Here is a 15,300-nt window from a genome sequence, read left to right as displayed (position 1 = left end):
TTCACAGTACCTCCTGCTACGGGCTTTAAAGCTAGAATCCTTAGTTGCAACATACATTTTTGAACTTATGAACTAATGATATGTGCCCATTGATTCTTAAAGAATATAACTTATAAATGCCTCATGAGCTTAGTTCAACTGTCGTACCCCATCAGAACCCAAAATATAAACACATTTTACTCCAATGTTTGTAAATAATGCACATGAAATCAAACACTGTATAGCCTCACAACATGGTTAAAACTATCATGTTAATATCATGTATGGTCAGTCCTTGCATCCATAGCTCTGTCTATGAATTTGAGAGTGGTTACATTTCTCCAGGCCCCTTCCTCAGCTGTAACAGAGGTGGGGTGAGAGAGGGGGAATGAGGAATGAGACCCCTTTCTAACGGTTTAATTTAAAGATGAAATCCGCAGTAGGGGAACCAGCACCACTGGTCGCCCCCACCACCTTTGTTTTGTGTTTGTTTTGTTGACGAACGGTCAGGTGCAAAATAAATGTTGCAGTACATATTCTGCTGTTCTATTAAGCGTGCAGTGATGTCCGAGAATAAAAAGAAGAAGACATTTGTTGTTGTAATATCCCAAAACGTACATGGCAGTTTCACCATTAGACATTCCTGCTTTAAGGATTCTAGCTTTAAAAAACAAACCCCTCTGCATGTTAATGCTTCTGTCTGTATTATTAAGTGTCCATAGTATCCTATAGTACATTTACAGATCTTCAGGAAGGTAGCTCTCCAGGAACAGGGTTTAGAGCCCTGGTCCATCCTACATTTACAGCTCTTCAGGAAGGTAGCTCTCCAGGAACAGGGTTTAGAGCCATGGTCCATCCTACATTTACAGATCTTCAGGAAGGTAGCTCTCCAGGAACAGGGTTTAGAGCCCTGGTCCATCCTACATTTACAGCTCTTCAGGAAGGTAGCTCTCCAGGAACAGGGTTTAGAGCCCTGGTCCATCCTACATTTACAGCTCTTCAGGAAGGTAGCTCTCCAGGAACAGGGTTTAGAGCCCTGGTCCATCCTACATTTACAGCTCTTCAGGAAGGTAGCTCTCCAGGAACAGGGTTTAGAGCCCTGGTCCATCCTACATTTACAGCTCTTCAGGAAGGTAGCTCTCCAGGAACAGGGTTTAGAGCCCTGGTCCATCCTACATTTACAGCTCTTCAGTATATATAGTAGGTTTACAGCCATAAAGCCCAGCTATAGACCCCAATGGGGTTAATTGACACAGTCATAAAGCCCAGCTTTAGGCCCCAATGGGGTGAATTGACAGTCATAAAGCCCACCTATAGGCCCCAATGGGGTTAATTGAGTTAATATACTGTACTACATAATACCAAGCCCATCTCCTTACCTTGATCTTAAACTCCAGTTGGGAGTTGATGGTGTACATCATCTCTGTTCTCTCCATGGTACGGGCCCCTTCGTTACACTTACGCACCACCTAACACACACACAGTTATAAGCACACAGACGCACCACCTAACACACACACACAGTTATAAGCACACAGACGCACCACCTAACACACACACACACACAGTTATAAGCACACAGACACATGAACACACGTGTGCAGTTACATGCAGGCTCACATACATAGACCACAGGGAAACAGGCTCTTCGTTGATCTCATGTTGAGACGGTCTATGACCTTTGACCTGGCATCAGTTTGGGTTTGACCCCAGTTGACCTCTTACCTTGCTGACTGATTGGAGGGCTTGCTTACAGGTCTCATACTGGGCAGAGTCTTTAGGAGCCTTCTGACAAATGACCTGGAACAGAGAGAGGGGTCAGAGGTCAGAGCAGATCACACACACAGTGGCTGGGACCCAGGACAGTGTGTTCTTTATCAAAGGGCTGATGTAATAAAGGCTGAGTACACAGTAGAGTCTGATGTAGAAAGGCTGTGTGAGATTAGCCAGGGTTAACAACTTCCTTATTCCTGGGAGAGGCTTCCAGAACACACACACACACACACACACACACACACACACACACACACACACACACACACACACACACACACACACACACACACACACACACACACACACACACACACACACACACACACACACACACACACACACACACACACACACACACACACACACACACACACACACACACACACACACACACACACACACACACACACACACACACACACGTTGGAAGCATTAAGTATAACCAAAACATTCTCAGGACTCAAAAGCCTCCTACTTCATGGCCTAGTATCCTGCCTTAAATATGAGACTCAAGGGAACTACTAAAATAGGGAACAGGAGAGAAGAGGAGAGAGATAGAACAGTAAGTGAAACCACTAACATCAGTCATTCTCCTTCCACCTACACACAGTACAAACGAAACAGGGACCAATGAATGACGGAAGGGACAAACATTTCTAGGTCAATAGAGTTAGGAGCCAGTTTCTACTGAGAGCTGAGCTCTTTGAGGCCAGTTAAGATGAAGGCTAACTATAGATGAAAGCTAACTATAGATGAAGGCTAACTATAGATGAAGGCTAACTATAGATGAAGGCTAACTATAGATGAAGGCTAACTATAGATGAAGGCTAACTATAGATGAAGGCTACAGCAGATGAAGGCTAACTATAGATGAAGGCTACAGCAGATGAAGGCTACAGCAGATGAAGGCTACAGCAGATGAAGGCTAACTATAGATGAAGGCTACAGTAGATGAAGGCTACAGTAGATGAAGGCTAACTATAGATGAAGGCTACAGTAAATGAAGGCTACAGTAGATGAAGGCTACATTAGTGTGGGTCATGGTGATTTTTTATCAACAGTGGTGCAATAAAAGTCAGTAGGTCCTCAGTACTGTGAGTGTTTGAGTTTGTTATAATAAAACGTCCTAAAAGATCAGGGATCAGAAACACATGACCTGCTATTCCAGTTCAACGAGGCTGGAGGAGAGAGAGCAGAGGGGGACTAATAGTGTGAGAACTAAAGTAATAGAAATAATGCATGCATGACAGAGGGATGAGAGAATGGAGGGGGGAGGGAGTGAGGCCGAAATGAGAGGCCGTTTAGTGTAATCAAATCTGCAGTGTTATGTAAGAGAAAAAGTCATTTAGAGAGTGAGACAGTCATAAACAGACAGGGTGTGTGTGTGTTTCTGCATGGTCATATACAGTGCATTCGGAAATTATTCAGACCCCTTGACTTTTTCCACTTTGTTACATTACAACATTATTCTGAAAATGATTAAAATATTTTTTCCTCCCCTCATCAATCTACACACAATACCCCATAAAGACAAAGCAAAAACAGGTTTAGAATTTTTTTCATTTTTATTAAAATAAAAAATGGAAATATTACATTTACATAAGTATTCAGACCCTTTACTCAGTACTTAGTTGAAGAACCTTTGGCAGCGATTACAGCCTCGCGTCTTCTTGGGTATGACGCTACAAGCTTGGCACACCTATATTTCGGGAGTTTCTCCCATTCTTCTCTGCAGATTTCCTCAAGCTCCGGCAGGTTGGATGGGAACCGTCGCTCAACAGCTATTTTCAGGTCTCTTCAGAGATGTTCGATCAAGTTCAAGTCCGGGCTCTGGCTGGGCCACTCAACAACATTCAGAGACTTGTCCCGAAGCCACTCCTGCGTTGTCTTGGCTGTGTGCTTAGGGTCGTTGTCCTGTTGGAAGGTGAACCTTCACCCCAGTCTGAGGTCCTGAGTGCTCTGGAGCAGGTTTTCATCAAGGATCTCTCTGTACTTTGCTCCGTTCATCTTTCCCTCGATCCTGACTAGTCTCCCAGTCCCTGCCGCTGAAAAACATTCCCACAGCATGATGCTGCCACCACAATGCTTCACTGTAGGGATGGTGCCTGGTTTCCTCCAGATGTGACGCTTGGCATTCAGGCCAAAGAGTTCAATTTTGGTTTCATCAGACCAGAGAATATTGTTTCTCATGGTCTGTGAGTCCTTTAGGTGCCTTTTGGCAAACTCCAAGCGGGCTGTCATGTGCCTTTTACTGAGGAGTGGCATCCGTCTGGCCACTCTATCATAAAGGCCTGATAGGTGGAGTGCTGCAGAGATGGTTGTCCTTCTGGAAGGATATCCCATCTCCACAGAGGAAGTCTGGAGCTCTGTCAGAGTGACCATCGGATTCTTGGTCACCTCCCTGACCAGGGCCCTTCTCCCCCGAATGCTCAGTTTGGCCGGGTGGCCAGCCCTAGGAAGAGCCTTGGTCATTTAAGAATGATGGAGGCCACGGTGTTCTTGGGGACCTTCAATGCTGCAGAATTTTTTGGTACCCTTCCCCAGATCTGTGCCTCGACACAATCCTGTCTCGGAGCTCTACGGACAATTGCTTCGACCTCATAGCTTGGTTTTTACTCTGACATGCACTGTCAACAGTGGGACCTTTATATAGACAGGTGTGTGCCTTTCCAAATCATGTCCAATCAATTGAATTTACCACAGGTGGACTCCAAGCAAGTTGTAGAAACATTAAGGATGATCAATGGAAACAGGATGTACCTGAGCTCAATTTCGAGTCTAATAGCAAAGGATCTGAATACTTACAGTGGGGAGAACAAGTATTTGATACACTGCCGATTTTGCAGGTTTTCCTACTTACAAAGCATGTAGAGGTCTGTAATTTTTATCATAGGTACACTTCAACTGTGAGAGACGGAATCTAAAACCAAATTCCAGAAAATCACATTGTATGATTTTTAGGTAATTAATTTGCATTTTATTGCATGACATAAGTATTTGATCACCTACCAACCAGTAAGAATTCCGTCTCTCACAGACCTGTTAGTTTTTCTTTAAGAAGCCCTCCTGTTCTCCACTCATTACCTGTATTAACTGCACCTGTTTGAACTTGTTACCTGTATAAAAGACACCTGTCCACACACTCAATCAAACAGACTCCAACCTCTCCACAATGGCCAAGACCAGAGAGCTGTGTAAGGACATCAGGGATAAAATTGTAGACCTGCACAAAGCTGGGATGGGCTACAGGACAATAGGCAAGCAGCTTGGTGAGAAGGCAACAACTGTTGGCGCAATTATTAGAAAATGGAAGAAGTTCAAGATGACGGTCAATCACCCTCGGTCTGGGGGTCCATGCAAGATCTCACCTCGTGGGGCATCAATGATCATGAGGAAGGTGAGGGATCAGCCCAGAACTACACGGCAGGACCTGGTCAATGACCTGAAGAGAGCTGGGACCACAGTCTCAAAGAAAACCATTAGTAACACACTACGCCGTCATGGATTAAAATCCTGCAGCACACGCAAGGTCCCCCTGCTCAAGCCAGCGCATGTCCAGGCACGTCTGAAGTTTGCCAATGACCATCTGGATGATCCAGAGGAGGAATGGGAGAAGGTCATGTGGTCTGATGAGACAAAAATAGAGATTTTTGGTCTAAACTCCATTTGCCGTGTTTGGAGGAAGAAGAAGGATGAGTACAACCCCAAGAACACCATCCCAACCGTGAAGCATGGAGGTGGAAACATAATTCTTTGGGGATGCTTTTCTGCAAAGGGGACAGGACGACTGCACCGTATTGAGGGGAGGATGGATGGGGCCATGTATCGCGAGATCTTGGCCAACAACCTCCTTCCCTCAGTAAGAGCATTGAAGATGGGTCGTGGCTGGGTCTTCCAGCATGACAACGACCCGAAACACACAGCCAGGGCAACTAAGTAGTGGCTCCGTAAGAAGCATCTCAAGGTCCTGGAGTGGCCTAGCCAGTCTCCAGACCTGAACCCAATAGAAAATCTTTGGAGGGAGCTGAAAGTCCGTATTGCCCAGCGACAGCCCCAAAACCTGAAGGATCTGGAGAAGGTCTGTATGGAGGAGTGGGCCAAAATCCCTGCTGCAGTGTGTGCAAACCTGGTCAAGACCTACAGGAAACGTATGATCTCTGTAATTGCAAACAAAGGTTTCTGTACCAAATATTAAGTTCTGCTTTTCTGATGTATCAAATACTTATGTCAAGCAATAAAATGCAAATGAATTACTTAAAAATCATACAATGTGATTTTCTGGATTACAGACCTCTACATGCTTTGTAAGTAGGAAAACCGGCAAAATTTGCAGTGTATCAAATACTTGTTCTCCCCACTGTATGTAAATAAGGTATTTCTGTTTTTATTTTTTATAAATTTGCAAACATTTTTTAAAAAAAAACTGTTTTTGCTTTGTCATTATGGGGTACTGTGTAGATTGATGAGGGAAATGTTTTATTTAATCAATTTTACAATAAGGCTGTAACGTAACAAAATGCGGAAAAAGCGAAGGGGTCTGTAGTCCCGTGTAGCTCAGTTGGTAGAGCATGGCGTTTGCAACGCCAGGGTTGTGGGTTCGATTCCCACGGGGGACCAGTATGAAAAAAATAAAGTACTCACTAAGTCGCTCTGGATAAGAGCGTCTGCTAAATGACAAAAAATGTAAATGTAAAAAATTTCTGAATACTTTCCAAATGCACTGTACTGTGTGTGTGTTTCTGCCTTGGTTATATACTGTGTTTCTGCATGTTAATATACTGTGTGTGTGTTTCAGCATGTTATACATAGAGTATACCAAACATTAGTTGTACACCCCCCCCTCTTTTACCCTCAGAACAGCCTCAATTCGTCAGGGCATGGACTCTAGAAGGTGTCGAAAGCATTCCACAGGGATGCTGGCCCATGTCGACTCCAATGCTTCCCACAGTTGTGTCAAGTTGGCTGGATGTCCTTTGGGTGGTGGACCATTCTTGATACACATGGGGAAACTGTTGAGTGTGGAAAAACCCAGCAGCTTTGCAGTTCTTGACACAAACCGGTGCGCCTGGCACCTACTACCATACCCCGTTCAAAGGCACTTCAAGCTTTTGTCTTGCCTATTCACCCTCTGATTGGCACAAATACACAATCCATGTCTCAATTGTCTCAAGGCTTAAACATCCTTCTTTAATCCCCTTTATCTACACGGATTGAAGTAGATTTAACAAGTGACATCAATAAGGGATCATAGCTTTCACCTGGATTCACCTGGTCAGTCTATGTCATGGAAAGAGCAAGTGTTCGTAATGTTTTGTACACTCAGTGTACGTCTGTATGTGTGTCCAGTATTGGACTGTTGGCTTACGTCCATCAGCAGAGGCAGGCGGGTGACTCTCTGCATTGGCAGGATTAGGAAGGAGATCATGGGGAGGTTCCTGCAGTCTGGGTGGGCCTCAATACGAGTCAACGCCTCCTTAAACACTGGATTCTTACTACTACTGCGACAGAGAGAGACAGACAGAGAGGGGACAGTCATCAGTCACAGTTAAAAGTTGACGTGTGTGTGTGTGCATGTATGCGTGTATATATGTGTGTGTGTGTACTCACACTAGCCTCTGAAGGGTCCTCTGCTGGTAAACCTCATTGGAGCAGTAGGTGATGTAGGGGTCAAAGTTGGACTGGGCGTGTCTGAACACTATGTCACTGATGTCATCTATAACAATGTTCTGCTGGTGCTTGTCCTCTAACTCTTTAAAAAACCTAACGCGAAAGAGAGAGACAGACAGAGACAGAGACAGAGACAGAGAGAGAGAGAGAGAGAGAGAGAGAGAGAGAGAGAGAGAGAGAGAGAGAGAGAGAGAGAGAGAGAGAGAGAGAGAGAGAGAGAGAGAGAGAGAGAGAGAGAGAGAGAGAGAGAGAGAGAGAGAGAGAGAGAGAGAGAGAGAGAGAGAGAGAGAGAGACAGAGACAGAGACAGAGACAGAGACAGAGACAGAGACAGAGACAGAGACAGAGACAGAGACAGAGACAGAGACAGAGACAGAGACAGAGAGAGAGAGAGAGAGAGAGAGAGAGAGAGGAGATAAAGTGGAAGATGGAGGCAGAGAGAGAGAGAGAGTGAGTTTTGATAATGCTTTGTTGTGCAATCAAAGCTATTTGTGTACACATAGAAATCAGTGGGAAACCAACAAGCACACTAGATCAGCGGTGTCAAACTCATTCCATGGAGGGCCTAGCGTCTGCAGGTTTTTGGTTTTTCCTTTCAATTAAGACCTAGACAACCAGGTGAGGGGAGTTCCTTACTAATTAGTGACCTTAATTCATCAATCAAGTCCAATGGAGGAGGGAAAACCCGCAGACACTCGGCTCCGTGGAATGTGCTCTAGAGCAGTGGTTAGGAACTCAGTACAGCTTTCAACTTCCTCTTGAAAGTTGTAATAGTAGAATGCACAAGGTGCATGTTTGAAATTGGGTATTGCATCATCAGTTCATCTTGTCATGTCAGTCATTGCAGACCTTAGAGAGCTATTTATAACTTGTCAGAAATGTCCAGATCAACTAGCCCATGTCAGCTAACGTTTTTTTAGCTAGGTTTTTTAGCCCATAGATTGTTGTAATGTTTGAGTCACTCAAATATCACATGAAAACACAGTCAGGATGATCTGCCTGTTTTAGTCATCTCATACACACACACACACACAAAGCGCCGCTGTCCCAGCCTCGCCATAACATCACAGGAGAGGTCTTGTAAGTAAGCATTTCACTGTAAGGTCTACACCTGTTGTATTCGGCGCATGTGACAAATAAAATTTGATTTGATTTGATTTTAGCGAAACTCCCGGACCTCCTAAAATAGCTCTTGGGAACCATTAGCACATAACACACATGGCTTCCCTCTTCCTGTCGGCCTGGGGCAGATGACCGCTTTAACAGCAGACCTGGTCCCCACGGTGACACAAAGGAAACTGTCATTCAGCCACAGAAAGTTGACCTCAACCAGTTATGGCTCATTTCAACTCATCTGCAGAGCCACCTATAGTGACTTCCCCAACCGCTGGCAGTTCACACACACACTAGGGATGGGCATTTGAAATAATTTCACTATTAGAATAATACCATGACATTTTATCGGATATCCGGATAGTCGAAATACATGCGTAAAAAACACAATTTTGTTTAAACTTGGGCACTTGCTTGCCGCGTAGCCTGCCCTGCAGGGAAGGGGAGGGGCCGGTCTGAGTGACACGGGAGTGGGAGAGAGAGAAAGTAGCACTGACTCATGCTAGTTAGACAAACCTGTAGATGCCAGAGGTTATTTAATCACCCCATCTGGTAGTGCCTGTCTTCACTGCATCAAATCAATGTAAAGTAGCTAGCTAAGACAGCTAGCTAGCAAGGCTAGTTCAGGCTATTTTGCTGCGCTCCCTGTCCTTGTCTACAACAACTCCATTCAGATGAAACGGCAGCCTACCTGTTGGTGGTTGTTGTCTAGTCCTTCTCATTAAAAGGTAACTTAATTCTGTAATTTTAATTCCATTTTGCATTGATTAGAAATATCCCACTTCACCTGCTAGGCTGTGGAGCCTCTGACTGTAGTGTCGCTTTGATTGGCCGACAACAACCACAAGCTACAGGCGTGTGGAGGCTATGGTGTCTTTTTATGGGGCGCAAGTCTAAAAGAAATTACTTTCAAAAGTTTGTTGTTTTATTAAATTAAGAATTTCAAATGCCATGGTATATTGTAATTATAAAAAATGGGCCTATAATACAGTGGGGGAAAAAAGTATTTAGTCAGCCACCAATTGTGCAAGTTCTCCCACTTAAAAAGATGAGAGAGGCCTGTAATTTTCATCATAGGTACACGTCAACTATGACAGACAAAATGAGAAAAAAATATCCAGAAAATCACATTGTAGGATTTTTTATGAATTTATTTGCAAATTATGGTGGAAAATAAGTATTTGGTCAATAACAAAAGTTTCTCAATACTTTGTTATATACCCTTTGTTGGCAATGACACAGGTCAAACGTTTTCTGTAAGTCTTCACACACTGTTGCTGGTATTTTGGCCCATTCCTCCATGCAGATCTCCTCTAGAGCAGTGATGTTTTGGGGCTGTCGCTGGGCAACACGGACTTTCAACTCCCTCCAAAGATTTTCTATGGGGTTAAGATCTGGAGACTGGCTAGGCCACTCCAGGACCTTGAAATGCTTCTTACGAAGCCACTCCTTCGTTGCCCGGGCTGTGTGTTTGGGATCATTGTCATGCTGAAAGACCCAGCCACGTTTCATCTTCAATGCCCTTGCTGATGGAAGGAGGTTTTCACTCAAAATCTCACGATACATGGCCCCATTCATTCTTTCCTTTACACGGATCAGTCGTCCTGGTCCCTTTGCAGAAAAACAGCCCCAAAGCATGATGTTTCCACCCCCATGCTTCACAGTAGGTATGGTGTTCTTTGGATGCAACTCAGCATTCTTTGTCCTCCAAACACGACGAGTTGAGTTTTTACCAAAAAGTAATATTTTGGTTTCATCTGACCATATGACATTCTCCCAATCCTCTTCTGGATCATCCAAATGCCCTCTAGCAAACTTCAGACGGGCCTGGACATGTACTGGCTTAAGCAGGGGGACACGTCTCGCACTGCAGGATTTGAGTCCCTGGCGGCGTAGTGTGTTACTGATGGTAGGCTTTGTTACTTTGGTCCCAGCTCTCTGCAGGTCATTCACTAGGTCCCCCGTGTGGTTCTGGGATTTTTGCTCACCTTTCTTGTGATCATTTTGACCCCACGGGGTGAGATCTTGCGTGGAGCCCCAGATCGAGGGAGATTATCAGTGGTCTTGTATGTCTTCCATTTCCTAATAATTGCTCCCACAGTTGATTTCTTCAAACCAAGCTGCTTACCTATTGCAGATTCAGTCTTCCCAGCCTGGTGCAGGTCTACAATTTTGTTTCTGGTGTCCTTTGACAGCTCTTTGGTCTTGGCCATAGTGGAGTTTGGAGTGTGACTGTTTGAGGTTCTGGACAGGTGTCTTTTATACTGATAACAAGTTCAAAGAGGTGCCATTAATACAGGTAACGAGTGGAGGACAGAGGAGCCTCTTAAAGAAGAAGTTACAGGTCTGTGAGAGCCAGAAATCTTGCTTGTTTGTAGGTGACCAAATACTTATTTTCCACCATGATTTGCAAATAAATTCATAAAAAATCCTACAATGTGATTTTCTGGATTTTTTTCTTCTCAATTTGTCTGTCATAGTTGACGTGTACCTATGATGAAAATTACAGGCCTCTCTCATCTTTTTAAGTGGGAGAACTTGCACAATTGGTGGCTGACTAAATACTTTTTTCCCCCCACTGTATATTTAAAAAATAAATACTCTCGCGAGTAATCGAATACTTATGTCCGTTCAGATATTCGAATAACCAAATAACCGTGCCCATCGCTACATGCCCATCTCTTCCACACAGTATTTTGAGACAGTATGGCCTGAGTATTTCTAGCAAAATCTGCTATGGTGGAAATGACCACCCTCCTTAGGATAAACCCAAGCGCTCTACCTCCTCCAAAAGCTGTCCCCTGCCCCTCCTAAAGCTGTCCCCCTCCTAAAGCTGGCCCCTGCCCCTCCTAAAGCTGGCCCCTGCCCTTCCTAAAGCTGGCCCCTGCCCCTCCTAAAGCTGTCCCCTGCCCCTCCTAAAGCTGTCCCCTGCCCCTCCTAAAGCTGTCCCCTGCCCCTCCTAAAGCTGTCCCCTGCCCTTCCTAAAGCTGTCCCCTGCCCTCTGGCCTGCCAGACACATCAGTTACCAGGTTCAGGTCACATACTGTACTGGAGGACCCTGCTGCAGGGGATGGTCTGACTGACCCAGATAAACACCAGACACTGGGGTGAAGAACAGGGGGATGGTCTGACTGACCCAGATAAACACCAGACACTGGGGTGAAGAACAGGGGGATGGGGTGATGATGGAAGAGGAAGGAGAGGAGAGGGTGGAGGTCAAGGCTTCTATGCTGCCAGACATGCAATAGGTCTCAACTGGAGCCAGAGAGAGAGCCCAGAAAAGAGAGGAGCTTATGGGTAGAGGTCAAATTTAGTTTAGCCGTGACAGTGACATCCAAAAGAGCAGACAGTGTGTTTTTACCTCTGTCTCTCTCTGTCCCCTTCCTCTAGACCAGGGATGTCAAACTCATTCCATGGAGGGCCTAGTGTCCGCTGGTTTTTGTTTTTTCCTTTCAATTAAGACCTAGACCACCAGGTGAGGGGAGTTCCTTACTAATTAGTGACCTTAATTCATCAATCAAGACCAATGGAGGAGTGAAAACCCGCAGACACTCGGCCCTCCGTAGAATGAGTGACACCTGTGCTCTAGAGCTTTCAAACGCAACTCTGGACCGCCAAGCCAGTTCCACTGAATTTTTCATTGTTCCCCTCTAATCAGGGTCTGATTTAAACCAGAGACACCAGGTGGGTGCAATTAATGATCAGGTAGAACAGAAACCCAACAGGCTCTGGAACTTGTAGGGTAAGAGCGGAATACCCCTGCTCCAGAAACTCAACTGACAGTCAGCACACCTGACACAGACATGCGAGATCTGCAGGTGATGATGATGATGAACATGTCTATCTCCATCTCCCCTCCCATTCCTCTCCCCCATTGCCCAACCTGCACTTCTCTCTCTCTCTGTTTCTGTAGATACTTACCTGACACCCAGGGCTATGCAGTTTTAATAAAGGTTCTGTACTGATGTCATCCAATTACTCATGTAGTGAATTGACACGTGTCTGTAGGGTTTAATGTGTCTGTAGGGTTTAATGTGTCTGTAGGGTTTAATGTGTCTGTAGGGTTTAATGTGTCTGTAGGGTTTAATGTGTCTGTAGGGTTTAATGTGTCTGTAGGGTTTAATGTGTCTGTAGGATGAGGTTACACAGTTACAGGGATGTAGCTCAGTTGGTAGAGCATGGCGTTTGCAACGCCAGGGTTGTGGGTTCGATTCCCATGGGGGGCCAGTATGAAAAAAAAAAAAAAAAATGTATTCACTAACTGTAAGTCGCTCTGGATAAGAGCGTCTGCTAAATGACTAAAATGTAAATGTATGTAGAGTGAGGTTACATGTGTCTGTAGGATGAGGTTACATGTGTCTGTAGGATGAGGTTACATGTGTCTGTAGGATGAGGTTACATGTGTCTGTAGGATGAGGTTACATGTGTCTGTAGGATGAGGTTACATGTGTCTGTAGGATGAGGTTACATGTGTCTGTAGGATGAGGTTACATGTGTCTGTAGGATGAGGTTACACGTGTCTGTAGGATGAGGTTACATGTGTCTGTAGGGCAGGGATCATAAACTAGTTTCAGCCTCTGGAAGTTTTTTTCTTTAGCGGATGGTCGGGGGGCCGGAACATAATTAAAAGTCATTGTAGACTGCAGAACCATAAAAACCTGCTGTAGGGTGAGGTTACATGTGTCACACACACATGTTAGGACCTCAGGAATGAGAGGGGGATGGACACACAAACACACAGCCACACACACACACACACACACACACAAAGGAAACAGACATGCACACAGCTGCCAACATGAGCTAACCCAGGGGACGGTCACGGACTTGAACACACTGTTCCAGAGATACAGAGGGTTGTGTGTGTGTTTATGAGAGAGAGGGGAAGGAGTCATGTAAAGCAACTACTGAGTGTTTGTCCACTGGAATGAATAGTTCCAGTAGGGTTTTCTCCTGGATCGTAGTACACAGCCACATAGCTCCCTCTCACACAGCCACAGAGCTCTCTCTCACACAGCCACAGAGCTCTCTCTCTCACACAGCCACAGAGCTCTCTCTCACACAGCCACAGAGCTCTCTCTCACACAGCCACAGAGCTCTCTCTCACACAGCCACAGAGCTCTCTCTCACACAGCCACAGAGCTCTCTCTCACACAGCCACAGAGCTCTCTCTCACACAGCCACAGAGCTCTCTCTCTCACACAGCCACAGGTCTCGCTCTCTCACACAGCCACAGGTCTCGCTCTCTCACACAGCCACAGAGCTCTCTCTCGCACACAGCCACAGAGCTCTCTCTCACACAGCCACAGACCCCTCTTTCACACAGCCACAGACATCTCTCTCACACAGCCACATAGCTCTCTCTCACACAGCCACAGAGCTCTCTCACACAGCCACAGAGCTCTCTCTCACACAGCCACAGAGCTCTCTCTCACACAGCCACAGAGCTCTCTCACACAGCCACAGAGCTCTCCCTCACACAGCTACAGGTCTCTCTCTCTCACATACACACAGGTCTCTCTCTCTCACATACACACAGGTCTCTCTCTCTCACATACACACAGGTCTCGCTCTCTCACATACACACAGGTCTCTCTCTCTCACATACACACAGGTCTCTCTCTCTCACATACACACAGGTCTCCCTCTCTCACATACACACAGGTCTCTCTCTCTCACATACACACAGGTCTCTCTCTCTCACATACACACAGGTCTCTCTCTCTCACATACACACAGGTCTCTCTCTCTCACATACACACAGGTCTCTCTCTCTCACATACACACAGGTCTCTCTCTCTCACATACACACAGGTCTCTCTCTCTCACATACACACAGGTCTCTCTCTCTCACATACACACAGGTCTCTCTCTCTCACATACACACAGGTCTCTCTCTCACATACACACAGGTCTCTCTCTCTCACATACACACAGGTCTCTCTCTCTCACATACACACAGGTCTCTCTCTCTCACATACACACAGGTCTCTCTCTCTCTCACATACACACAGGTTTGGGTTGTGGTGTATCAAGCCGGGCATGATGACAAGAAGAGGATGTGGGGGTCATGGAAGGTTGTGGAACACGTACACAATGGCACACACACCTCTCTGTTTGGGCATGAGGCTGACTAGGCTACATGATGAACAAAGAGCTCATCCTCACAGAGTGTTGTCCAGGGCTAGATGGAACACTTCCTGTCAATCACTACAACACATTATGGTCTTACAAGAGAATGTCCATGGTCAGGATGTCTAGAGGTGCATGACTGGTCATGGGAGTGTGTGTTCTCTCTGTGTGTGTGTGTGTGTGTGTGTGTGTGTGTATATGTGTTCTCCTGTTACATAAACTGTGAGGACCATTGAACACAACCATGTCCAGCAGTCTCCATGCTCTAATGACTAACTAACATCACCTCTAGCCGGCCACACCCGATGTTCTGCTCTTTACATGCACACACACACACAAAAACTAATAAAAACTCACAATTGCATGCATATACACACACACTCATAAATCATTGGGTGAAATCTAGTCAGCAGGGCCAATGTTGACTCTCTCTCTCTCTGTTCAAACACTCACAGCCCTTCTAAAGGCTCCGCCTCTACGTTTTCCCAAGCCCACAGACTAGAGAATGTTTGTTCATAAATGGAACAGTTATGATGATACAGTATGACGTACGTGTTCTTTTCCTTGTTGTGTTCAGCTCCGTTTATCTCTCTCTTTCATTAGCTATGTGTCTGCTTTCTGTTTGACAGTAGTC

General features: G+C 45.5%; 1 protein-coding gene across 2 annotated transcripts in view; it reads right to left on the bottom strand.

Moving 5' to 3' along the window:
- Positions 1-15,300, bottom strand: part of LOC121566844 (rho guanine nucleotide exchange factor 26-like) — a 58,051-nt gene that overhangs the window by 29,484 nt on the left and 13,267 nt on the right. Inside the window, exons 7-10 of one of the 2 annotated variants that reach the window (XM_041876723.2) lie at positions 7,363-7,515; positions 7,121-7,253; positions 1,705-1,779; positions 1,359-1,448 (exon numbers count right to left, since the gene is read on the bottom strand). In XM_041876723.2, coding sequence (XP_041732657.2) covers positions 1,359-1,448; positions 1,705-1,779; positions 7,121-7,253; positions 7,363-7,515 — 451 coding nt within the window. The remainder of the gene's footprint in view (positions 1-1,358; positions 1,449-1,704; positions 1,780-7,120; positions 7,254-7,362; positions 7,516-15,300) is intronic. The other variant, XM_045213895.1, reaches the window with a different exon arrangement.

The sequence above is a fragment of the Coregonus clupeaformis genome, chromosome 5 (genome assembly GCF_020615455.1).
Source record: "Coregonus clupeaformis isolate EN_2021a chromosome 5, ASM2061545v1, whole genome shotgun sequence".
Taxonomy (NCBI): domain Eukaryota; kingdom Metazoa; phylum Chordata; class Actinopteri; order Salmoniformes; family Salmonidae; genus Coregonus; species Coregonus clupeaformis.
This window is presented reverse-complemented; position numbering and strand designations above follow the sequence as displayed.